Genomic DNA, 24,715 nt, shown 5'->3' with positions numbered 1-24,715 from the left:
TCTTATGACTTCTAGTTCTACCTTATTTAAAATCAAATTCTAGGGGCACCTAGGGGGCTCAGTCAGTTAAGTGTCTGACTCTTGATTTCGGCTCAGGTCATGAGCTCAGGGTCATGAGATCGAGCCCCACACTGGGCTCTGTGCTCTGAGAAGTCTACTTGAGATTCTCTCTCTCCCTCTGCCCCTCCCACCCATGCTCTCTCTCTTAAACAAATCTTAAAAACAAAAAATACAATAGGGCACGTGATGTGATGAGCACTGGGTATTATACTCAACTGATAAATTACTGAACAGTACATCCAAAACTAATGATGTACTATATGTTGGCTAATTGAATTTAAATAAAAAATTTTTAAATCACTAAATAAATACATAAAATTCTAAACTGAGAAGCCGAGGTTATGCTTTTTACAGGTTTGAGCTCTTATGCATCTATTCTTGACCCTGTGCTAGGTCTTAAGGGTGCCTAGTTCGTGTCAGTGGAATTACTTCAAAGAATAATTATTTGCAGCAAAGAAGCCCAAATAGCTGATAAATATATGAAAAGATGCTCAACCTCACCAGAAATCAGGGAAAGGCAAAAATCAACAGGAGACAGCTCATCTGATAGCAGGTACCAAGTGTTACTGAGGGTGTGGGAGAAGAGAGCTGTAAAATACTATCAGAATATCAATCAGGATGACTATGGAGGAAGGTAAGTTAATATTCTCTAGTGAAGATTCACCCACCCTACACACCAGAAAGTCTACTTTGAAGAATACATCCTGATTTCGTTAAAATCCCTTCCCACATGCTCGAGAAGACAGGGAAAAAATGGGAACTGCAGCCCTGTCAGGAACAGCAAAGTAGACAAAACTGAAATGTCCACTAAAAGAGAAATGCATCAGTGTAAATACTCCTGCATCAATACACACAGAGCTGTCAAAATGAGTGAACACGCGCCAGCACGCTGCTGAAGGACACATGCAGTCTGACATATCATTTACATAAATCTTTAAAACATATAAAACCACCTGTGCCTTCCTTAAGGACACACAGCGCATGGCGAAAGGATAAAATGAGGGGCAGGAAAACTGCAGATCAACATCTATTTAGGGGTCACTTTGGGGTCGTGGGTTGTATTAGTATTATCCTCTGTACTTTTCTGTATGTGGAAAGTACTTCAAATTTAAGATTCATATTCTTGCTGCTGTGGANGTGTAAGTTGGTACAATTTGCTCTTGAGACGGCAAGTGGGCAACCCCTATGTTAAGACCGTACTCACATTCCATGCAAAATTCTACCTTCAGTACCGAACTGGACAGATGTGGTCACACGAATGTGCAGAGGGGCTCCACAGTACTGTGTGTGACAGCCGGTGGCTGGCAACGACTTACTTCCATCTGTAGACCACTGTTAAACAAATCTCTGATTCATCCCTACAAGGGAGTGCTGTGCCGCCACGAGAAACAGAGAGAGATTAACATACACTAATACAGAACAATCTCCCGGAGAGACAGCTGGAAGGAAGGCAGGCAGGCAGGGAGGGAAAGCAAGCTGAGGAGCAGCCGTGGGGAGAGACTGGGAGACTGAGGCAAAGGGAGCAGGCGGGCTCCTGTACCCCCTCAGTCTCATGTCTAGCTTTCCACATAAGGGTACTGTTCCCAATTCCTTTATCTTTCTTTTCTTTGCTTTTCTTTTCTTAAAGTCTAAGAGCTGGCACATTTATTTATTTATTTTATTGAGAGAGAGTGTGAGCACAGGATGGGGGGAGGGATGGAGGGGGAGGGAGAGAGAATCTCAAGCAGGCTCCGCGCTGAGTATAATGCCAGGCTCAGCCTCACAACCCTGAGAAACCAGGAGTCGGATACTTAACTGACTGAGCCACCCACGCACCCCCAAATTCTTTTTTCAAAGAAAGATAGCATGTTAACGTTTTATTATGCTTGGGCGCCTGGGTGGCTCAGTCGTTGAGCGTCTGCCTTCGGCTCAGGGCGTGATCCTGGCGTTATGGGATCGAGCCCCGCATCAGGCTCCTCTGCTGGGAGCCTGCTTCTTCCTCTCCCACTCCCCTTGCTTGTGTTCCCTCTCTCGCTGGCTGTCTCTCTGTCAAATAAATAAATAAAATCTTAAACCAAAAAAACCCACATTTTATTATGCTAAACTATCCAATAAATTGGACCCCCCAAAAAGAAACAAATTGTAAAATAAATACAAATGGCCAATAAATACATTTTTAAATGTTCCATATCACTAGTAAGTATAAACCAAAACCGATGCCTCTTGTCCTACCACACTGGCAAAAATGTAAGACGAGTAACTTTCAGAGCTTGCTGAAGACATGAAAACGTGGGCACCTTCACATAGTACTGGGGGGAAGGCAAAAGAGACCACCTTTCCAGTGGGACTCTGGTAGGACTTACTATTTCAACCCCACTGCACTTTTTAATGACTTTATTTTTTTTCTAAGATTTTATTTATTAGAGAGAGAAAGAGCACGAGAGTGGGGAGGGTCAGAAGGGAGAAGCAGATTCCCTGCTGAGCAGGGAGCCCGATGTGCAACTCGATCCTGGGACTCCATGATCATGACCTGAGCCGAAGGCAGTCGCTCAACCAACTGAGCCACCCAGGTGCCCCATAATGAATTTATTAAGATATAATTCACATAACATGCAATTCACCCACTCACAGTGTATAATTCACTGGTATGCAACCATCACCATAATCAATTTCAGAACATTGTCCTCACCCTAAAAAGAAATCCTATTACCCCTTAACCACCATCCTCTCCCCAATATTTCCATCTCTCATCATCGCTAGGCCCTAGGCCACTATTAATCTGCTTTCTATCTCTACAGATTTGCTTAGTCAGGATACTTTGTATAAAAAGAATCATACATGGGGCACCTGGGTGGCTCAGTTGGTTAAGCGCCTGCCTTCGGCTCAGGTCATGATCCCAGCGTCCTGGGATCAAGTCCCGCATCAGGCTCCTTGCTCAGTGGGGAGTCTGCTTCTCCCTCTCCCGCTCCCCCTGCTTGTGTGCACTCTTTCTCTCTCTGACAAAGAAATAAAATAAAATCTTTTTTAAAAATAGATAGATAGAACCATACGATACGTGGTCCTTTGTGTCTGGCTTCCACCTGAGTGCAGTATTTTCAAGGTTCATCCACGTTGTAGGTGTCAGAACGTCATTCCTTTTTATGGCTGAGTAATATTCCATTGTGTGGAGAGACCCCACTTTACTTAGCCATCTATCAGCTGAGGGACATGTGGTTTTCCTTCTTTTGGCTACCGGGAATAACTCTGCTATGGACATTTGTAAGTTTTTGTGTAGACATATTTTCATTCCCTTGGGTATACACCCAGGAGAACGGCTGGGTTACACAGGAGCTTTATGTTTAACTGTCTGAGGAACCGCCAGACTGTTTTCCAAAGAGGGGGCATCACTGTACACCCCCCCGCAGTGTGTGAGGTTCCAACTTCTCCACAGCGTCACTGACTCTTACTGTTTTTTTATATTACAGACATCCTAGCAGTTTTGATTTGCACTTCCCAGATGACTAATAATGTGAAGCATTTTTTCATGTGCTTATTGGCCATCTATAAATTATTGTTGGAGAAACGTCTATTCAGATCCTTTGCCCATTTCTGTCTTTATTAGGCTCTATTAAATGTCACATGTGCACACCAGGAATCCCTTCTACAGAAATACAGCATACCTGCATGCAGACGGAAGCTCCCAGAAGGAGACGGTCCCTGCAGCACTGTTTATAACTGTAAAATGTTGGAAACCTCAATTTCGACGAGTAAGGAACTGACTAAACTATTTATGGCTCACATTATACATGGGATACCATATAAGGAAAAAATGTCTATGGCATATTAAGTGATCTTCTAAAAGCTATAAACACACAGTAGAATCCCACTCTGTTCAAAACAAAAAGCGGTGTGTGTGCACCTGTCTAGAGACAGACCTCCCTAAGCAGAGAAGTCCTAGGCGGTCTCTTTATCTAACCAAGGGGGCATCTTGGGGAGGAACAGGAGGTGGCTGAAAACGGAGAAAGGTCTTAGCATTCTTACTCTATAAGAAGTTTTTAAGTAATGGGATAAGTGTTATCTACTTTATAAAATATATTTTCCATATTTCACAAATACAGCTTTTTCAAAATTATTACAGGATAGGTGTCTATTTTTACTCATCACCGTAACCCTGAGCGCAACTCAACACTTTGATTCAGTAGATACAATGAAAATGTGGTAAATAAACAAAGAATAGCTATTTTCTGTGCAACAGAAAATTCTGTTATAGCTCATACTTCAGGGATAGTACTCCTCACCTGCTGTGACTAAACTGTAAGCTAAAAAACAGGGTCACTTACATGATTGAGAAAATACTGCACAATTATTTCATGGCCAGCGGCAGCTGCTTCCATCAAAGGCGTAAATCCGTACACCGGCTCCCTGCAAGACAGCGGCCGTGGCCAGATGATTAGCAGAGAGCAGTTCAGCCAGACAGAAGCTTTCCCGCAGCCAACAAACCCAAGCTGGCCTGTCACCCAACCCTAAGCGTCGAGGTCTCCCTCTCGCCAGAACGAACAGGGGAGACATGAGAAAACTTCATATCAACACACGAGCCTCAACAATTCTTCTGGTTCTACCACCAGCTCTGGTCTTTCTTCCTAAAGGCAATCTGTCTCCCGATCTTCACTCTCTCTAAGCTGCTTCCACCAGCCTTCTCTTAAATCTCCGTTTTAATTACGAGCGAAAAGCAGCTGTTGCCTTTTGCTGCCCACAGAAAGCCAGTGTCTCCCGTCCGCCTATCCAGGTCTGATCTTTGAGCTCAGCATCCTCCAGGAACCCTCCCAAAAGCTCCAGGACTAATCATCTACCTTGTCCTTACTTTGCCTAGTATCTGCTGCTTATTTCTGTGCTTGGTTCCAATTCACTCAGCGCAGTCTACAGATGCCTCCCGACCCTCACTTCTCTCAGGCTGGTCTAGAAGACAGGAACCAAGCTAAATCCTGGGTTGCACCCATTCTAAGCACACCACTTTCACATTTTAATATCTCTGAAATCAGAATTTATCTTAAAATCAATAGGCAAGTGGCATTTTAATCAGTGGCATGTGAAACTATGGTGCACCTTACAGGGGATGACGTCAGCCGGGGGCGTGCTTATAAAACTCATGACTTCATCACCTCGCCCGATTTAGACAAAAGACAAGAAGGAAAAAGGAAACAGCATTTAATGCACATCAATCCAGTGCCATTCACTATGCCAGGCCCCTGGTGTATGACAGAACACGTAATTCCCCCAGCAACTCCATCACACAGCTATTGCTGTCCCGTTTTCAGATGAAGAAAATGAGGCTCAGAGCCCTGGAAGTGCTGCACCCAGTGTCCCCTGCCAGATGCAGGAAAAAGCTGGGACTATCCCCAAGCTTCCCACGCCTGGGCAAGCCTGTCCCCTCTGCCCAAGGCAGGGGCTACCCTGCATGCTGGCTCGTGGCTGCCTCCCCAGCTGCCCTCCCCAGAGTCAGAGCGACCACTAAAGGCCTGGTAATCACCTCACGTTGGCATTCGCTCCACTGTCCAAAAGGAACTTGACCATCTGTTGGTGTCCAGCGCTGGTGCAGTGGAAGAGGGCAGTCCAGCCGTGAATGTCTTTCATTTCCAGCTCGGCACCTTGCTTCAAGAGAACACAGAATGCTCGTTACAGTCTCAGCTCCTCTGTGTGGGGCGGGTGCGCTCCAGGCTGTCATGCTGCAAGAATCGAAGTGATTACACGAGCACACGCAAATATGCCACAGTCTACAGTGGCTCACGTCTCCGCCAGAGCAGCCAGGAGCCCCTCGTGTTTCTGGGCCTGAGTCCCCTCGTCGCTCACCTGGAGAAGAAAGTAGGCGATGCTCTCGTTGCCACAGCTGGAAGCCAGCATCAGCGGAGTCTGCCCTTCTGGGGTCGGCACGTTCACGCTCACCCCCGCCTCGAGCAGCAGGTGCACAATGGTATCATGTCCGATGTAGGAGGCATACATCAGTGGGGTCCAGCCGCCACCATTCTTCTTATTCAAATCTAACTCCCTCCTAAACAAACGCAAGATATGCCAGACACGTCCAGCCACCTCACATGTGAGCTTTACCAAAGCTCTCAACAAGGCCGGGCCAAGAGGAAGAGCCCGAAATAAGCCAGGAAGCAGAAGTCATCTGCCACCCTGGACGTCATGGGGGAAGGGAGGCAGGCGGGGAAACCATGAAGTTTCCCGTACGGCTGCCGCTGCACAGTCCTCAGAGCTGTCTTCCTCTGACTGCACGTTCTCATCGGCCCCTCCTCCTACCCCAAGGCCAGCAGCTCTTCTTTCCTACCCCAGCTACACAGATGGTTCCCACCAGGGGTGATTTTGTGCCCCCAGAGACATTTGGCAAAGTCTGAAGACATTACTGGTTGTCACAACTGGGGAAGGAAAAGCTACTGGCATCTAGGGGGTGGAGGCCACGGACGTGGCTAACCATCCTACATGCACAGGTCCCCAAAGGAGAATGATCTGTCTCGGACATCAGGAATGCCAGAGTCAAGGAACTGTGACCTGGAGACTTGACTGCCTTCTACCAACAGACCAGAATCTGCTAGTGTGGGGCTGGGTGGGAAGGGGAAGGGACTCAGAAAATGGACAACATCTCTCCCTTGTCACCTCAACCTATAGAAACATTCTTTAAAAATCATTAACCAGGGGCCCCTGGGTGGCTCAGTTGTTAAGCGTCTGCCTTCTGCTCAAGTCATGATCCCAGGGTGCTGGGATCAAGCCCCACCTAGGGCTCCCTGCTCGGCGGGAAGCCTGCTTCTCCCTCTCCTACTCCCCTGCTTGTGTTCTCTCTCTCTCTCTCTGTCAAATAAATAAAATCTTTAAAATAAAATTAAAATTTAAATTTAAAATTTAAAAAAAAAAAATCATTGACCGGGGTGCCTAGGTGGCTCAGTCGGTTGGGCATCTGCCTTCGACTCGGGTCATGCTCCCAGAGTACTGGCATTGAGCCCCACACTGGACTCCCTGCTCGGCGGGGAGACTGCTTCTCCCTCTATCTGCTGCTCTGCCTGCTTGTACTCCCTTTCTCTCTGTCAAATAAATAAATAAAATCTTTTTAAAAATAAAAAAATAATAATCATTGACCAGAGAATCTTTGTTATTGATTCCCATCAAAATTCTGGAAAAAGTGTTTCCCACAGGAAAAAAACCATGGGCTTCCCAGCCCAGAATCTGGGGCTGGGGCATGGAAATGACATCCACACAAAGGATACCCAGAAAAGTTGATGCCCCACAGCCTTTCCTCTGGCACAATCCCTGCTTCCAGTGGAGACGACTGACAATCAATCCCCAGTCTGTGCCTCTCAGAGGTACGCACACCGGAAGCTACACCAGACAATTATTTTCCATTCACTAGCATCTTCTGTTGACTCTAGGCTGCCATGCAGCCATTCCAGAAGGTCCTGATCCCAGGAATACAGTGGCAGCCACTGGCTGGGAGAGCACACAGAGACTAGCTCGTCCTGGCCACACGACCTTCACTGAGGGATGAACGCTCAGTTCCATGGGGAGAAGAGCTTCGCCCCTGGTAGAGCATCTCTGATGCTCTGACATGTCTAGTCTGGCCCAATCCTCCCTTCGGAGGCCTCCCCTCGGCTCAGGCCCCCGGTCTATGCTTACTGTGGGCGAGCTTTGGTGTCAGCTAGGGCCACAATCCCAATCAGAGTACAAACACTTCCCCTCTTCCCTGTGGAGCCATTCGGGACTGTGCATTTAAACAGCACACCCAAAGGCGTAAAAGTCCAAGAATGCCAAAGGAGCAGAGTTGTAACTGGGGTCTCGGTGACCCTATGAGAGAATGTGCTGCCTGTGTACCCAGCTGCACATTCCTAAGGCCACCTGGTACAGGAGTACAAACACTGTCCCCTACCACAGGGCTGCACCTGTACTCAACTAGCCAGATATTCATAAGCGAAGGCTATGACTTGAGAACCAGAAACCTGGGGCTTAAACGAGGCTTTGCTTTGGCTCCCCAGGAACTGAAAAAGCCACATATGGGTATGGACACAGGTCGTTTCTCCAAGTTATCAATGAAAAACTGAAACAAGGAGGTAGGCAGGTAAGGGGGTGGAGGAGAGGAGATGGGTTCTTTTCCAAAAACTACATTAACATATGTGTAAGACTGCAGGTGGAAATCCCCAGAGAGGAAGATAAACCCCACCTCCTACTCCTCTATGGCAAAAGCTAGAAGGGACAGGAAAGCAAAAGAGATAAAAATGAACCTTCTGGGGAAAGAAGGCCACAGGACATCACTTTCTAACTTTATTTTTGTTTTGTCTGAACATTTCTGCAATTCATAAAAACCATAAAATGACTCTAAAGAAAGCCTGAAATGTTTCATAAGCCTGTGAAAAAAGTTTAAGCCCTTTCTTTCTTCCGAGCAGTACAAACTGACTTCCTTATTAGTGCCCAGCATAAATCATTACTGACAACTGTGTGAGAGATACAGGGATTGATCTGTGTGCATGAAATATCTACGACTGTGCGAGACGCCATGAGCTTACTGACAGCTCTGCCTGGGATCTGAAGCCACAGAGACAGTACACAAAATTTAAGCAGAAGGAACATTCCCCAAGATCTCTTACCGCTGCACACATTCCTTCACCACTTCATACTGGCCGATGGAAGCAGCTGTGTGAAGATCCAACGGGACGGCCAGCTCCTCCCTGCTGACCTGAGCTCCCAGCCCATGCCACATGGACAAGCTGCGGTTCAGGAGTTCTGGCTCACTGGCTTCATCGCTGAGCTCCGACATCACTGTGGAGGGAAACCCAGAGGTTAGGTCTTTCCTTCCTGATTGTTCCAGGGAGTGAAACAGGGTGGTCGCACTCCTATCTACAGTAGGCCACTATGTCACTACCCTAGCAGACTCGATGCAGTCAACAGCTGGGACAGACTTAGAAAATTTTCATTAAATACTATATGGCTTTGGGCAGCTCCATCCTGCTAATACTGGTGAGCTCGTCACCAGATAGAAAAAGAGGAGCATATATAGTAAGTCACACACTGCGGTGTATACTTTCCTTCATCAGTCCTCAGGCCCCAGTTCAGCAAAGGCAATTCTCCAGCAACTCAGGAAGCCTGACAACCTCTTGGATGGGCAGTCAAGAAATGCTAACTGAGTCACTGGACCAAATCACCTCCTGGGTGTGGTGGGAAAGAACCCTAGACTTGGGAGTTATATCAAAATCCAGCTCTGCTATTTAACATCTCTAGCCCCTAGTTCCTTGCTGTCTAACGGGGACATAGCTCAAAGGGCTGCTGTTAAAACACATGGAAAAATGGATAAATAAATGGTAGAATAGCATATGATGGAACGCTAGTAATAAGCAGAAGGAACAGTTGATATGCATAACATACGAACGAATCTCAAACACAACTGTGCAAACAGAAGCCAGACTCAAAGCCTACCTACTGTATGAGTTCATTTATATGACATTTTAGAGAAAACAAAATGGAAGGGCTGGAGGACAGATCAGTGGTACCAGGGATTAGGAATAGGGGAATTACAAAGGGACAGCAAGAGGAAATTTGGGGGTAACATAGTTGTTCTGTATCTTGATTGATCAGCATTAATCAAACCTCATAGACCCAAACACTAAATGAGTGGATTTTACTGTATAAAAATTTTAAACAAATAGGGCACCTGGGTGGTTCAGTCGATTAAGCATCTGCCTTCGGCTCAGGTCATGATCCCAGAGTCCTGGGATCAAGCCCCACATCGGGCTCCCTGCTTGGCAGGGTGTCTGCTTCTCCCTCTACCCTTCCTCCCTGCTCATGATCTCTCTCTCTCTCTCTCTCTCTCTCTCTCTCACTTTCTCTCTCTCAAATAAATATCTTTAAGAAAAAAAATTTTTAAACAAATAAATCTTGAAAAGAAAGTCCCAGCACAGAAACTAGGATGTGATTGGTGTTCAACAAATGTTAATTGAGTAGGAATCCACCTATGAACTCCTTGAAAGTGGGAGAGATGGTGGGTGGGGATGGGGGGGATTACAGACTGGTAAAAATCTGTGGGGTGATGGAACTTTCCCAGAGATGCAACACCACCAGGATGAGAAGTCTATGATTATGACAGTCCCTTATCCTGGGAATCCTAACCAAATCGATGCCAAGCCCTTAGCTTCCTATAAGAACCTTTAGGTCCAAGAATAACATTTGTATCCTACTCTATCATGGGTGGAAAGAACAAGGAAGCAAATATAGAAAAGAGAGAAAAGGAGAAAACAAAGGTCAGGTCCATTTAGATGGCCTAAAAGTGCCCCAGCAATTCACATATGCCATTAGGACCTCAGTCTTTACTAAAGAATGCTTCCAAGCTCCAGGTAACAGATGAGATAGCCAACCAACCAACAAGCCACCAATTTGGGGGACAAAGAATGCGTAAGCCCTTGGCCACAGTATGTGTACATGTGAGGGGGGCTGTAGGTAACCAAGTTCAGAGCAAAGCCCTGCTTTCTGGTACCACCACCTCCTCACACCCACGGGGCCTGAGATCAACCAGCTTTCTCACTTTGCAGGTGAAAAACCCCAACCTGAACAATCCTGGCCAATAAATACTGGATAAGAACCCAAATAAGTTGAGCACCAGCTCAGAGCCCCTTTCAATACACCCCTCAAGCCTTCTATGGGTGTGTCTCTTCTACTCCAAATGCCTCCTCCAGGGTGGAGCCCAGATGGTCTCTCCCATCACTGAAGGGTCACACAGCTGACACCTGCAGGGTGGGCGGCAATCACAGCCAGACCCGGCTCAAGGAGCCTAGGTGGGGAGAACTCGGATGCCAAGTGGCCATAAAGCTACTGCTACTTCCTTTACCACCCCACCACATGCCACATACTCTACAATGATGGGGTATTTGTTATGAGTAAAACAATTATGCTCATCCATGTATTTGTATACTCGCTCAGTGGCCGTTCCTTTAACCCAAAAATCTTAACTAAAAAATAATGACGCTGGTGGTCGGCCGCCACGCCTACAGAGAGGAAGTCTCGGCGCGTGTGCCTTTCGCGGGGACCGGGGTTCCCACCCTGGTTCTCAGGCCCTGGGGAGGGTCCTTCGGGAACACCCCGAGCCCCGACTGCACTGACGTCCCTTGACGCCTCCTCCCGGTAACCCTACACGGCACGTGGCTCTGTCGTCCCAGCCGCACGGCTGCAAAAGCGGAAGCGCAGTCAGACGCTCACGCGGCGAGCAAGCGGCAAGGCCGAGCAGTCTGGCGCCGGGCCCCGCAGGCTGGCTGCACGTGCCGGCACCAGGCTGGGGGCCCGGCCACCAGGGAGCCTACCTGCGCTGGGTCCGGGGCAGCCGCCGCCGACGCTGTCGCCGCCGCACTCCCTCAGGAACTTCCTCGCCGCCACGCACGCCCGGGCTCCCTCCGCGCGGGATGCCGCCGCAGCGCCCGGACGCTGCGGCCCCGCTCCCGCCCCGGAAGTGGTTGCGGGAGGCGCGGAGCACGCCGGGACGCTCGCTGGGCCGCGGGGCAGCTCTCGGCGCCGCCGTGCAATTCGTCCGTCCCGCACCCGAACCTTCCGGTCAGCTCGCCCGGCTCGCTGTGTGACGCCCACAGCAGCCAATGAACAGGGGGAGTTCGCCCTGCCCCGCCCCTCCCCTGGCCGGGGGAGCCAATCCTGTTTCAAGGGAGGCAGGACGCGCCAAGTCCCGAAAGAGGAGCAGGGGGAAAAGTGCGGTTGGCAGTCCAGTAATCTAAGACTCTGCCGAGGGGGAATTCTGAAGGCCGTGACAGCTTCAGTAGTCGCGCCGCGGCCCGAGGGGCCGAGCGAGTCCGGAGGGACGCACTGGGGACTGTTTATAGCCCTGTCAGGACCGCGCAGAGAGGGGAGGCGGAGGCTTGAGGTGAGTGGCCTCGGGCCTGCCGCGGCTGCGAACCTGCAGGTCGGGATTTGGACAGGACGGCGGGAAACGGGGAGTGGGGGTGGGTGGGAAGACGGGCGAAGTGTTTTCCTGTTTCCCAGCTTTAGAATTTTAAAAGGCTGACCCGGGAGGCCGTTGGCGTCTGGTTGTCATAACAACAGGGCGCCCCCGGGCTGGAGGGGGGCGGGGCTAACGGGCTGCAGCCAAGAAACGGACATGGAGACGGCGCCAGGATTCGGAGGAGACTGCCGGGGCTCTTTGGCTTAGCGTTAGATGTTAACCCTAGTCCGCCGGATGAGCCGATGTCCTCACCTGGGCGTTCAGGACCCTGCGCTATCTGGTTCATTTTCACCGCATATTCCAGCAACGGATACCTTCTTCCCCCAACCTTTTGGGCAGTTTTCGCTCCTCTGAGCCACTGTATCTGCTCTTCCCGCAGCCTGTAGTGCCTTTCCCTCCCCTGTTGCCTTGCCTACCTAGAAGAACCTAGTCGCTGGTAGCCGCCTTCATCTCCGTGATTCTGTTGTCCTACAATCTGCCCTACAGAGCCCTGTTTCCAAAAACACATCCCCTTTTGTGTGTATGACTTACAGCCCCACCCTGCTGTTCACAGTTCAGGGTGCACCAAGCTCCTGCTTCAGCTTCGGTAAGCACAGAAGCAGCAAGTACCCCACCACTCACATCTCCTGCGGCTACCCTGATGGGGTATTAGCCAGACACGGCTAGGGCCTGTGTGCTCTCTTCCCATTACCTACGCACAGTGGCCTCTGGCGCTGCAAGGGATGTCCAGACACTGGCTCTGAAGTACATCATCCCACATTCCTAAAGCCACCTTGACCCCTGAGGGACCAGGCTTTCTCCTGTTAGACTCTGGGATACGAGAGGGGGAGGGGTCTGGTTAAATGCCTGGGTAGAGGGGGTTAATCTGAGTGGTGACCCAAAAATATCTCCTGGGGACTCCAAAATGTCTATTCCTGTGTAAGGGGGCAGTAAATTGTAGTGGGGCTTGAAATCCCCTCTAACTTTGATAAAAATTCTGTCTTTGCTATTTACTAACAACATAACTTCTCTGAGTCTGTAAAATGCAGATAATAATACTATCTATGTTGTGTGGGATATAGTTTACATAGTCTGTATATCATACTCACAAATTCCATTTATCATATACATATACCTACATATGTATATAAATTGTTACATCCCACTATATATATCTACATACAGTTTGACCCTTGAACAACACAGGGGCTAGGGGTGCCGACCCCCCACGCAGTCAAAATCCACATGCACTTTTTTTAAGATTTCATTTTTAAGGGGCTCAGTCGGTTAAGCATCTGCCTTCGGGTGGCTCAGTTAAGTGTCTGCCTTCGGCTCAGGTCATGATCCCAGGTCCTGGGGTAGAGTCCTACAGGGAGCTCCTTGCTCAGCAGGGAGCCTGCTTCTCCCTGTCCCTCTGCCCCTCCGCCACTGCCCCCACCCCCTGCCCCCCCCCGCTCTTGCTCTCTTTCTCTCTCTGACAAATAAATAAAATCTTTGAAAAAAGATTGGGCAGAGGAAGAAGCAGGCTCTCCGCTGAGCAAGGAGCCGGATGAGGGACTCTATCCCAGGACCCCAGGATCATGGCCTGAACTGAAGGCAGACTCAACCGACTGAGCCACTCAGGTGTCCCCCGCAAAGATTTTATTTTTGAGTAATTTCTGTACCCAATGTGGAACTCAAAACTTACAAACCCGCAATCAAGCGTGACATGCTCTACCGACTGAGCAAGCCAGGCACCCCTCCACATACAACTTTTGACTCCCCCAAAACTTAGCTACTAATAGCCTACTGTTGATTGAAAGCCTAACCGATAACATAATTAGTCGATGAAGACATATTTTGTAAATGTATTATATATTGTATTCCCACATAAAGTAAGCTAGAGGAAAGAAAATGTTAAGAAAATCATGAGAAAATACATTTACAGTACTGAACTATATGTATAGAAGAAAATCTGCATACAAGTAGATGGGTGCAGCTCAACCCCGTGTTGCTTAAGTGTCAGCTGTGTATCTGGGCTCCACCTGCACCACACACACGATGAGGGCACAGTGACTGACAGGAACAGGAACCCACAGAACCAGAAGGGAAACCAAGTGGAAGGTCTGGGAGTCTGTTTTCATCCCCCACAGTGTGGTAGGTGCTTTGAAAAGGCAGCCCTGGGGCGCCTGGGTGGCTCAGTTGTTAAGCGTCTGCCTTCGGCCTGGGGAGTGATTCCGGAGTCCTGGGATTGAGCCCCGCATCAGGCTCCCTGCCCCGCTGGGAGCCTGCTTCTTCCTCTCCCACTCCCCATGCTTGTGTTCCCTCTCTCTCTGACTGTCTCTGTCTGTCAAATAAAAAAATTAAAAAATAAAAAAAAAGGGCAGCCCTCCCCCCAGCCCCACCCTGAGCTCTTGACCCTTGGCCCCAGTACCCTCTCACTTCACCCTGTGTCCCCTGCAGGGCTGCTTGGATGATGGCATGCTAAGAAGCACCCCTGGAGCCTGGGCCCTCATGGCATCCCAGGACAAAGATGAGGAGTCCTCACCTTGCTGGGCCTCCCAGACAGGGCCCTGGGATGCCATCCTTGAGGCCGTCAGGGAGCAGCTCCCGTGTCTGGACTCAGATTCCTCCTTGGTAAGCAAGCGCCTTCTTCCCATGTCTTCCTAGGCCCTGACTGCCCTTTCTTCCCATGGCAAACATGATGCTGACCCATGAACAGCTTTAGAGCTTATCAGCTTCTGTGTTTGTCATAATCCGGTTTTTGTTCTCTGAATACATTTATTGGTACTTGGCATCCTCATGGGCCATTTCAGTGACCCCAAACCATGAGTGGAGAATTCCTCCAAGAGCATATCATGATGCATTGAAATGGTAGCATGCATTCATTGAACAAACATTAATGGAGCCTATTTTGCCTTTTCAAGAACAAGAAGCGCTCTGTAATGTTATGCACCTGGCAGACCCTGCCTCGCGGTGATGGTAATTGTGTTTCTAGTTTCTACTGACTAACATTGAACACTGAATGGAGAACACTGGGTGACAAAAGTGACTCTGAATTCAGTCTTAAATGAGCTGTACCAGCAACTCCACATAGTGGAGAGTGGGCACGTGCGCACGCATAAGACGTGACAGCGCCCCTACTGATGGTGAAAGGTAAAGAAGGCACCGGGCAGGAGCTCCTTAGTAGTGGGTGCCCAACACACAGGTGCAGGAAGGCATTTCAAGAAGGCTCAGGGGTGATAGAAGTAGCCCGTCGGGTTCGGGTGCTACCAGGGATACCTGCAAAGATGAGCACAACACAGCTGCCTGGGCCTTGGGGAATCTTCCAGTGTGTGGCAAGGCTAACGGAGAGTAGATAATGTGACCCCAGTACCTTGTCATGTCTCCAGCCTCGTTTGCTCTCACCCTCAGATATCCTAGTGAGGTGAGCTGGGGACTTAAGTGTCCCCTCTCCCCTTAGAGGCACCAAGGCTCTGTGTCATTTAAGTGTTGGCTGAAGGTTGAAGGGCAGGGGGAGAGCTGGGCTCTTCTTTCAGCTACCACCTCGCTGCCCTGTTCATTCAATGCTGGGTATTAACTGAGTACCTGTTATGTGCAAGGTCTTAGGGGGCAGCAGGTCTGTGCAGAACCGGGAGCCGTGCATCTCACTTTTACAAGATTGTGCGGCCGAGCCCTTTTCTAAAGCAGTGGCAGGAACCAGCTAGGGCAAGGGCCTCTGGCAGAAAACTAATCTCCCCAGATCACTCCTGAGCAGCAGGGCAAGGGGGGGTGGAACCTGAAGCCCTTCTGGCTCTGCCACTGCCCTGGAATCCAAAAGTCCTCTCGTTTGTCCACAGTCAGACTGCGGGGCAGAGGAGCTGTTCATCTTCCAGCGAGATCAAACTGCCCTGATCCCAGACTTGTCAGAGGAGCTGGCTGAAGACCCTGCCAGGGCCTGGCTTGCTACGGTCGATGGGTCTCCTGAGGTCTGTAGGAGGCAGGCTCTGGGGATCCATGACGCTGGGACCCTGTGGGCAGAATGGGTTATGGGTGTGGGTGTCCATACTCTCACTAGACCCTAACATCAGTGGGGGTCAAAGAGGTTAAAACCCCAGCACTCCCTAAACATTTGTTGATTTAATAAGGGTGGCAGTGGGGATTCAGAGGTAAGAAGGTGCCCCTAGCTGGAGAGGCGAGGTGAACGCGAGAAACAATTAGGAAACACCACAGCACACCCTATGACTAAGTATCATAGTTAGTCATCGCCAACCATCAGAGTAAATTTTCCCATTTTCTTGTCTTCCCACTTCCAGAGACCAAAAACTCTATCTAAAATTAATGGCTTGGTGCTTAAAATTAATTGCTGCCTTTATAAATAGAATCCGTCAATAGGCTTTCATCACTGTGCAGGTCCCCAACTGGTCAGTCCTGTTTGGCTCTTGTTAAAAGCTCCAGGAGACTGGTTTAGCTCCGTTGTAACTATTACAACTAGTGGTCACTCATTAACCAGGGGAATGGGGGATATTGTCAAAGACCAACAGAGTCAGACATTCAAAGCCATGAAAACCGACTTTATTTGGCAACTGGTGACAGCAGGGGAAAGAGCTGAGCTCCGTCTGGTTTGTGCAGGGTGACTGGGGTGTTAAAGGGAGAAGGAGGGAGGGGGAGAGCAGGGCCCACAAGAGTCAGGGTGGTGAACGGTCACAGAGAGCCCGTCAGTGTGGGTGTGACCGGGCCAGGAGGTGTGTTGCTGGCAGTTATGGAAGTCAGCAGTCTAGCCTCCCACGGAGAAGGGAGACAGAGGCCAGGTCCTTCCAAAGGAATGGCTCTCAGGCCCATGACAGGTGCTTCTCGGTTATAAGGGTATTACTCACAATAATAAACCCTTTTTAGTAAATGCTCTAAGAAAGGGAGGTCAGCTGTTGGCTGGAACAAACACTAGATTCTCCCTGCAGCATTGAGCTTTCTCGGGCAGGGCTGGGGTCATCCTAGCCGTATGCTGCTGGAAGCCTTGCTAGAGTCTGGTCAAGTCTGTCCGTGCTGGTTTGGGCAGAGTGGTTATGTGCTGGCAGTCTGTACTTCTCAGTGCAAGCACTGACTGACCCAGGGTCATCTGATAGAACCAGGCAGGGCATGTCTCCTACCCATCACCGTGACAGACATCACCCACTCACCCAGCTGTGCCTAGAAGTAAACCCCAAGCAGGAGAAACTCCCAGGGCTGCCAAGACTCTGGTTAGTGCAGGTGCGGCAACGTCCACATGGATTTATCTCGTGTTTTCTTCATTTCTACTACTACCTTGGCGACTCTTCTGGAGAATTTTTTTTTTCCCGTTTGGATGGGACAGCCTGCACCAACTCATGGGGGCAGAGGCTGTGGGCTTGCTCTGGAGTCAAAAGGCCTGGCTTTCTTCTTGTCCACCTGTTAAGAGCTGTGTGGCCAAAAGGTAGAAACCACCCAAGTATCCATCAACAAACAAAATGGACGGACAAAACGTGGTGTATCCATACAATGGAACAGTATGCAGTCCGTGAAAGGGAACCAAGTACTGACACATGCCACTGCCTCAGTGGACCTTGGAAACACCAAGCTAAGCAAGGACACAAAAGGACAAATACTGTAGGAGTCCACTTACATGAAGTATCTAGAATAGGCAAAGCCACAGAGACAGAAAGTAGACCGGAGGTTACTGGTGGCTGGGGGCGGGGAGGCACAGCCCCTGCGGGCTGATAAAAAAGCTTTGGAAATAGACAGCGGTGACGACGGTTGCACATTGTGAATGTACTTAATGCCACTGAATGACACATTTAAAACTGGTGAAAATAGCAAATGTTAGGTCACATACATATTTTACTACCACAGACTTAAAAATTCCCGAAGTATGTTTTTGAGGATGCTAAGGACATCTGTTTTCTCCACAGCCCGGTGTGGTGCCTGCGGAACTCACTGCAGAACCCTGGAAGGAGTGGGCCGCAAAGACAAAGGGGGCTGCCTCTGTGCAAGGCGGGGATCCTGGTGGGCCTGTAGAGAGCTGTGGTGAGGCCAGTTCCCTTCTTCAGGTGCCCGAGGACACCCCCACGTGGCAGGAAGGCAACCATGGGGCTGTGTCCTTCGACACCCAGGGTCCTCCCCGGGGGCCACATGGAGAAGCCACCTTCTCCCCCTGGGAGGGTGACCCGAAAACAGAACCCCTGGACGCTGGCTCACAAGCCCACCGGGGCACAGACTCCACAGACCGCAGAGCCCTCCGAAGGGAGAGAAGGAGGATGATTGAGAAGGACATACTCCATAAGGTTACCTGGGATGCCCGGGACCCAGCCTGCAGTGAGCAAAGTCCAGTGAAGGAGGTGCCCTGTGCCATGGCAGCAGCAGGTCTGAGACCAGAAATGCCCCCAGAGAGGCCCCGGGAAGGGCCTCCAGTGCTCTCCCTCAAGGTAGGCAACCCCCTAGCCTGCGCTACCTCAGAGGGGTCCCTTGCACGGTGGCTAACCTGAGGCCTGGCCCACTACATCTGGCCTAGTCTATCTGGGCTGCTGTGACAAACTCTCATAGACTAGGGGGGCTTAAACCCCAGAAATTAATCTCTCACAGCTCTAGAGACTGGGGAGTCTAGGACCACAGCACTGGCACATTTGATGTCTGGTGAGAGCCTGTTTCCAGGCTCACAGATGGCATCTTCTGGCCGGGTCCTCGTGTAGAAGGGGCAAGGAAGCTCTCTGGGCCTCTTTTATAAGAGCTCCACCTTCCTGACCTAGTAATCACCTCCCAACAGCCCCACCTCCCAAACACCATTGCACTAGGGGTGAGGATTTCAACCTGTGAATTTTGGAGGGACACAGACATTTAGTCTACAGCAACGACCTTAGGCCCCTAAGCCCATGGTCCCAGGTCCTTCAGCGGGCAGTCATGCCTGTGTCAGTGGGTGTGTGGGTTACCTCTGGGGTTATCGTCTCCACGGGACAGAGAAAACCACTGCACCTGTGTCTGTTTTACAAAGTTGTGACATAGGTGAGGCCCTGGACGCCTGTGGAAACCAAATTACCGCCCCCAGGGAGGTGGGCTCGTCAGAAAAGCTCCAGCATGACATTTAAACATCGTGCAATTCCTTTTTGCCTTATTTGCAAATTTTGATAATTTTCTTAACGGAGAGAAAACTGGCATCAGGTTGCACATGAAGGTCATTTTTATCAATTTTATTCTTCTCGACTGCTGTTGAAGTAAGCCAGTCTTTCCTGTCTGCTTGCCCCAAAACACTTGTTTTCACTCACCTCTAGGGCTGAAGGAGTTGCAAGAGGGTCCACAAGAAACACCAATTCCTACTTAACTTCCTCCCTCCTCTCGTCACAGCCAGGAGCCCCCAGCACTCTCCTCCAAGTCCTCCTGTGACAGCACCAGCCCAGAACAACCTGTTCCTTCATAGAGCAGAACGTTTAAACCTCCCAGCCCTACACCTGTATGAACCTAAGGAGCCTAAGACGACACTGGGTTTCCAGGCCCAACAGTGTTTGTACCAAAAAAACAAAAGTCCTGCTCAAAAAAGGCGTAGGAAGGCCATGGCAGGAGGTGTGGGTGAGAGAGTGCTCAGGTGGGAAGGCACCTAAACCCTGGGGGTTTCTAACCCACATCAACCCACGATGGCCTCCGTTGGTCACAGCAGCTGTGGAATCGGGCACTCCCGCCACCAGGACCCTGTGGCTGCCTCGTAATCACTGCTTTAATTATTTCAGGAACTTGAAGAGTGGGATTTGGATCACATCCTTCAGAGTCTGGCAGGGCAAGAAGGCGACAGGGGAGATCACGCACCTAGAGCCTCGTGGTGGGCAGCTGACCGCCTGGCCCGAGGTTTGACCTTGAATTCCAGGACCCAAATACATCCCCACAAGCAGCTCCTTCCGGGTCCTCTCAATAAAATAGGGTCAGCCCTGCAGCCCACCCTGTCCTCTCTGTTGCTCAGCCCTCATGGTCCCAAACACGTAGGTGCCAGTCCGTGGAAACTTCCATCCATTCATCCACTCATTATATGTATATGACCTACTGGGTGTCGGGATGTGAAGGAGGCCCTGCAGATAGGACAGAGGGGCCTTCAGACAGGTCCCTACCCTTGACTCACAACTTTCCCTCCTGCCCACCTCCTTGGGCCTTCCTCTTTCTTAGAGCAAAGCAATCTGCCATTTGTGCTCCTTTAGCTGGCCGCTAAGCACACCCTGCCTCCACTGACCTCCCCACTGACGAGAAAGCCAGGGATGTGATTTATTGCATTTGTGCCCTTGCTCTGGGCAGTTCTGTAAATAAGAGGAAAGCTCCTCTTCCCCTCTCCAGCCACCCTGGGCCACAAAGGGAGTAGAAGCTGATCTGAGGGAGGCAAAGAGCAAGGAGGTGTGGGGATTCCAGGCTCCAATTCCAGAGCACACCTCCTCTGTGGCTGATAGCCGCTGGTGCTGTTTCCACGTGGTTTTGTTTGTAATTTAAAGCCTTACAGCAGCGTGTGGAGAAACCGTCCCTCCTCTAAGGCCGGGCAGGGCTGGGCGCTGGAACCGATACACCCTTTTTGGAGGGTGATGTGGCAGAATCCATTCTCTACTTAAAGCCATATAAGCCTTTGATCCACTCATTCCACTGCTAAAATCTATCCCAAACACACACCCCAGTGGGTAAAGATGTGTATTTACGGATGTTCGTTACACCACTGTTAATGATTGTGAAAATTCGGAAATGACCCCTATTCAATATTCAATAGGAGCCAAGCTAAATCCGTCACACCACAGAATGCTCCAGAGCTCAATGAAGAGAATCTATGTGTATTAACACGGAACGACAAAATCTATTTAGTGAAAAAAAATCTGTAGAGGATAATCCTGTTCATTATGGTTCCCTCTGACGAGTGGGACTGGGGGGTGAGGAAGTGAGGTAAACCTACCTTACGGGGCTTGCGTACTTATCACTCCCCTGGTCCTGCGGAGCGGGAGGTGGGGTCCTCATAAAGGGCTGTGAGTGGCAGAGGGGGTGCACAGAGAGGTAGATCCACACAGGGGAGTCCAAAGGGTCCTAAGGCTCAGGCTGCTGGCAGTCACACCGTGGGTGTCCCCGCTCAGCAGCCTCCCTGCTTTCCCATCAGACCACCCCCTGTCAAACAGCCAGGACAGGCTCATGGAACAGCTCATTCTTCTGTGCGCCACACAGTCCAGAGCCCCTTCTGCCTGGAGGGTGCCTGCCGACACACCCCAGGACACCATGCGGCAGGAGGCCAGGAGCAGGTGAGACGTCTGCCAGCCAGAGCCCCTGTCCTCTCTCTGGAACTGGCCACGGCCTTGCAGCGTGAACCAGGTCTACCCTGGGTGGGGCACTTGATGTATAGTTCTCATTTCATCTCAAGAATCTGATCAGGTTGGTGCTGCAATTATCTCCATTTTATAGAAGGAGAAACTGAGGCTCAGAGGTTGGCTTACCCAGGCCATACATGGCAGAGCTGGGACTCAAGCCGCAAAGCACCTGCTCTTCACACCCCCAGGGAACCCTCCCTTCACCATCCACATGGCTCCCCCAGAGTAGGACCCTGCCCCTCTGGCCACTGTTAATTATGTCAGTCCTGGAGTCTGAGCTGAGCCAGGCCAATCAGAGCCTTTCTGTGAGAATTTCCAATCTCCCTGTCTCTGGGTGCGAGTGGGAAGGCAGAGAAAGGCCAGCTGTAGTGAGAAACACTGAAACTGGAGGGGAGAGGTGGGCACAGGGCACTGGGATCCCTTAAAACCTAGCTTCCCGCACTTTAGGAATCTGAGAGCCAGTGAATTCTCCTTTTCACCCAAGCTAGTTGGAGTGGGCTTCTGTTCCTGGCAACCCAGTGACCAATAGAAATATCTAGGGATGCCTGGGTGGCTCAGTCAGTTGAGTGACCAACTCTTGGTTTTGGCTCAGGTCATGATCTTGGGTTCCACACTCAGAGGAGAATGTGCTTCTCTTCTCCCTTTCCCTCTGCTCCTTCCCACCCCCCTTGTGCTCGCTCTCTCAAGTCTTTAAAAAAAAAAAAAAGGAAAAGAAAAAGCAATGTCTAGACCCGTACTGTCCAGTCGGTAGCCACTGGCCACACATGGTTACTGAACTCTTGGAACGTGGCTGGTGCAACTGAGGAAATGAATTTTTAAAATTTATTTTATTTTTAAATTTACTTGTAATTAGCTTACAAGTAAATTTAAATAGCTACTTGTGGCAAGTGGCTACCACACTGGGAAGCAGAGATACAGAACATTTCAGTCACCATGGACAGTCCAGTTGATCAGCGCTGGCCAAATCTTGAGGGTTGTTCTGAAGAGCAAAAGAGCAGGTGCATTTACAGGACCTACCTCAGGTCACACCGTAATCACCCAGACGTGACTCAGAAAGCCCTGCTCTCTCATCTCAGATCTGTTCCGAGGGAGCCAGGCTTCCAGGCTGAGCTGGGCCTGACACTGGCCAAGAGCCGGCAGCTAAGGAGCCCAGCAGAGCCTCCCACCATCTTCATTGATCTGCGGCCCTCAGAGCCATCAGACCCCAGGTCGGTGGAAAGGTACTGGGAGTGGTGACAGCCCTGCTTTGCAGTGCTCCCATTGGCCTCAGGAGGAGCAGGGGCTCGGACACGTGGGAGTCACGCTGGTGTGGGCCAGTCCCAGAGCACCGCTCAGTGAAGTGCTTTTCGCTGGGAGCTGAGCCTGGCAGACAATCCCGCTTGGTCCCATCAGCAGGCTTTCCCCGCAGGGAGGGAAGAACCCAGGTGGAGCTCTAAGCAAACAGAGCCTGGGCTTTGGTACATCGCCCTGGGGTGTGTCCCTCCACCACTCGGCAGGAAATCCCAGTGGCCTTGCATCAACAGGGAGGCCTGGGTGGCCCGGGGCACATCCCGTGAAGCCAGCTTTCCTCTCCTCCAGCTCCAGCCTCAGCTCCAGCTCCTCTGACAGTGAGGAGGAGGAAGAGGAGACAGTGGCTCTCGGACACCAGGAGGGCCCAGCCGAGCAGGACAGTCCTTCCTTCCGGCGGCTACGGTAACCACCAAGAGGCTCCCACCCCCTGAGGACGTCCCATCTCTGCTTTCCACAGCAAGCCCTCAGCCTGGCACACTGAACATTTGTGCTTTCAGCTCTGTCCTGCACCCACAGGGCCAGCTTGTGTGGGTGAGGGGGGGAGATCTAGGAGGTGGCCCATGGGAACCCACTTGGCCCCCAGCCTGGACTGCTGTCCTCCCAACATCACCAAGGACACCTTAGTTCACTCCTTAAAAGGGATTAGTACTTTCCTTCTGAAAAACAGCTCCCCAGATTGATTTGCTCCCTACTCCTAATAGTACTGGAGGCGAAGAGAAGTTGTTGGGATGGAATGAAGTGGTGGTTGTTGGCTGGAAATGAAAGGCCTGGGTGAAGGAAGAATTGCAGTGTCCCATTCAGAGAAGACCCCACTGGTCCTGGGGCCACTGAGATTTATATGCCGTATCTATTGTTTTTGGAATTGCAAAGTCTGTGGATTCTACCCTCTGGGAATGTCAGAGTCAAATGCAGCTTTTCCCCTAAAGTGGTACATGATTAGGCATATAGGAAAAAAAAGAGAAAAATCTGAGTTGAGAAGTGTCACATGGGTGTGCTCCCAGAAGCCTTGAACATGCTGACATGCCCTGGGACTCAGCACGGGCTGAGACGCCAAAATCTCTCACTTACCATCTTGACAACCAGGGAACACGCTTCTGGAAGCACTCTGGCCCCTTCCTGTGGGGAGGTCTGTTTCCACTTGGTGTTGATTGATCGTCTCTTGTGTCACAGGGACTGCACCGGGAAGAGTCAGCTTCTCCAGCAGCTCAGGGCATTTCGGAAGGGGACGGCTCAGCCCAATCTGCCTGCCACTGGGGGTCCTAGTGGCCAGAAGGCTCAGGTCCCTGAAGATCAAGCCAGCTCCACCACTGGGAGGAAGCAACATGTACCAGCCTGGGCTGAGCAGCACAGCACCCAGGCCAGACGCCCAGGGGAAGGTCCCAGGGCGCTAGGTGACAATCTTGGGCCAGGGACAGCCAGGGAGGCCCCGGTGCCTCCCCTGGGCCAACTGTAGCTGCCTCCAGGACCAGATCGGAGAAGGAGCTGGGCGGGATTCCATTCTCCAACCACAGGCCCAGGCCCCTGGCTCTCCCTTGTTTCCGTGAAAAGGTGCTTCTTCTGCAGCACAGACACTTCAGGCTGCAGGGCAGATCATTCTATGCACTTAGAGCAAAGATGCCAGAACACAGTTGTACACAGAGCATGATGACAGATCCTCTGACAGCGCCTGGGAAGCAGACACCATGGAGAGCACGGTCCGTGCCGACGGTGGGACTGTCCGGTGTTTTCTCTCCTGAGCCTGCACTCTTCTCTTTAGTGCACATCTGTTATTGCCATCACGCAAGCTCTTTCTAAAACTAAAACTTAAGTAAAACATAGACAATTTCAGGGCTGAAAGGGTCTTGGAAGGGAATTGAGCCTTCTCTTCTGGCTCCCTGGCTGCTTGCTCTTTTATATGCTTACATGAACACACCACACATTCTCTCTCACACACCAAATGGAGTCTTTGATAAAGTGGTGAAGACTGAAGGCTTTTTTCTTTAACCAAGATACAAAGGCACACATCTGTTTTAGGGTCCTTCCGAAGTATGGGTGGAGTTGACTTTCCATAGAGTCCTGAGTGTCCTGACACCCAAACGGTCTCCACGGAACAGAGCAGTGCCCCGCCTTGTGGACGACATCCTTCCTGTTACTTTGCAAGCATTTTCCCCCACCGCCCCTCATTTTCAGAGTC

General features: G+C 50.5%; 2 protein-coding genes across 8 annotated transcripts in view; one reads left to right on the top strand and one right to left on the bottom strand.

Annotated features, from left to right (window-relative positions):
* ANKS3 (ankyrin repeat and sterile alpha motif domain containing 3) overlaps positions 1 to 11,474 on the bottom strand; it is a 30,104-nt gene extending 18,630 nt beyond the window's left edge. For 5 of the 7 annotated variants that reach the window (XM_040635374.1, XM_040635375.1, XM_040635378.1 and 2 more), the window contains exons 1-5: positions 11,346 to 11,474; positions 8,646 to 8,817; positions 5,866 to 6,064; positions 5,546 to 5,667; positions 4,359 to 4,440 (exon numbers count right to left, since the gene is read on the bottom strand). In XM_040635374.1, coding sequence (XP_040491308.1) covers positions 4,359 to 4,440; positions 5,546 to 5,667; positions 5,866 to 6,064; positions 8,646 to 8,815 — 573 coding nt within the window. In that variant the 5' untranslated portion in view covers positions 8,816 to 8,817; positions 11,346 to 11,474. Of the gene's footprint in view, positions 1 to 4,358; positions 4,441 to 5,545; positions 5,742 to 5,865; positions 6,065 to 8,645; positions 8,818 to 11,345 lie in introns of those variants that run through there. The other 2 variants (XM_008696849.2, XM_040635379.1) reach the window with 2 other exon arrangements.
* Positions 11,457 to 24,369, top strand: DNAAF8 (dynein axonemal assembly factor 8). The gene is made up of 9 exons (XM_008696850.2): positions 11,457 to 11,914; positions 14,414 to 14,587; positions 15,790 to 15,918; positions 17,854 to 18,366; positions 19,660 to 19,774; positions 21,048 to 21,186; positions 22,329 to 22,460; positions 22,831 to 22,944; positions 23,713 to 24,369. Exons 2-9 carry the CDS (start codon positions 14,432 to 14,434, stop codon positions 23,993 to 23,995), a joined length of 1,581 nt encoding a protein of 526 aa, XP_008695072.1. The 5' UTR covers positions 11,457 to 11,914; positions 14,414 to 14,431; the 3' UTR covers positions 23,996 to 24,369.
* Positions 24,370 to 24,715: the final 346 nt, after the last annotated feature.

The sequence above is a fragment of the Ursus maritimus genome, unplaced genomic scaffold (assembly GCF_017311325.1).
Source record: "Ursus maritimus isolate PB19 unplaced genomic scaffold, ASM1731132v1 scaffold_2, whole genome shotgun sequence".
NCBI lineage: Eukaryota > Metazoa > Chordata > Mammalia > Carnivora > Ursidae > Ursus > Ursus maritimus.
The sequence above is the reverse complement of the archived record's forward strand: the minus strand, read 5'-3'. Positions and strand labels throughout refer to the sequence as shown.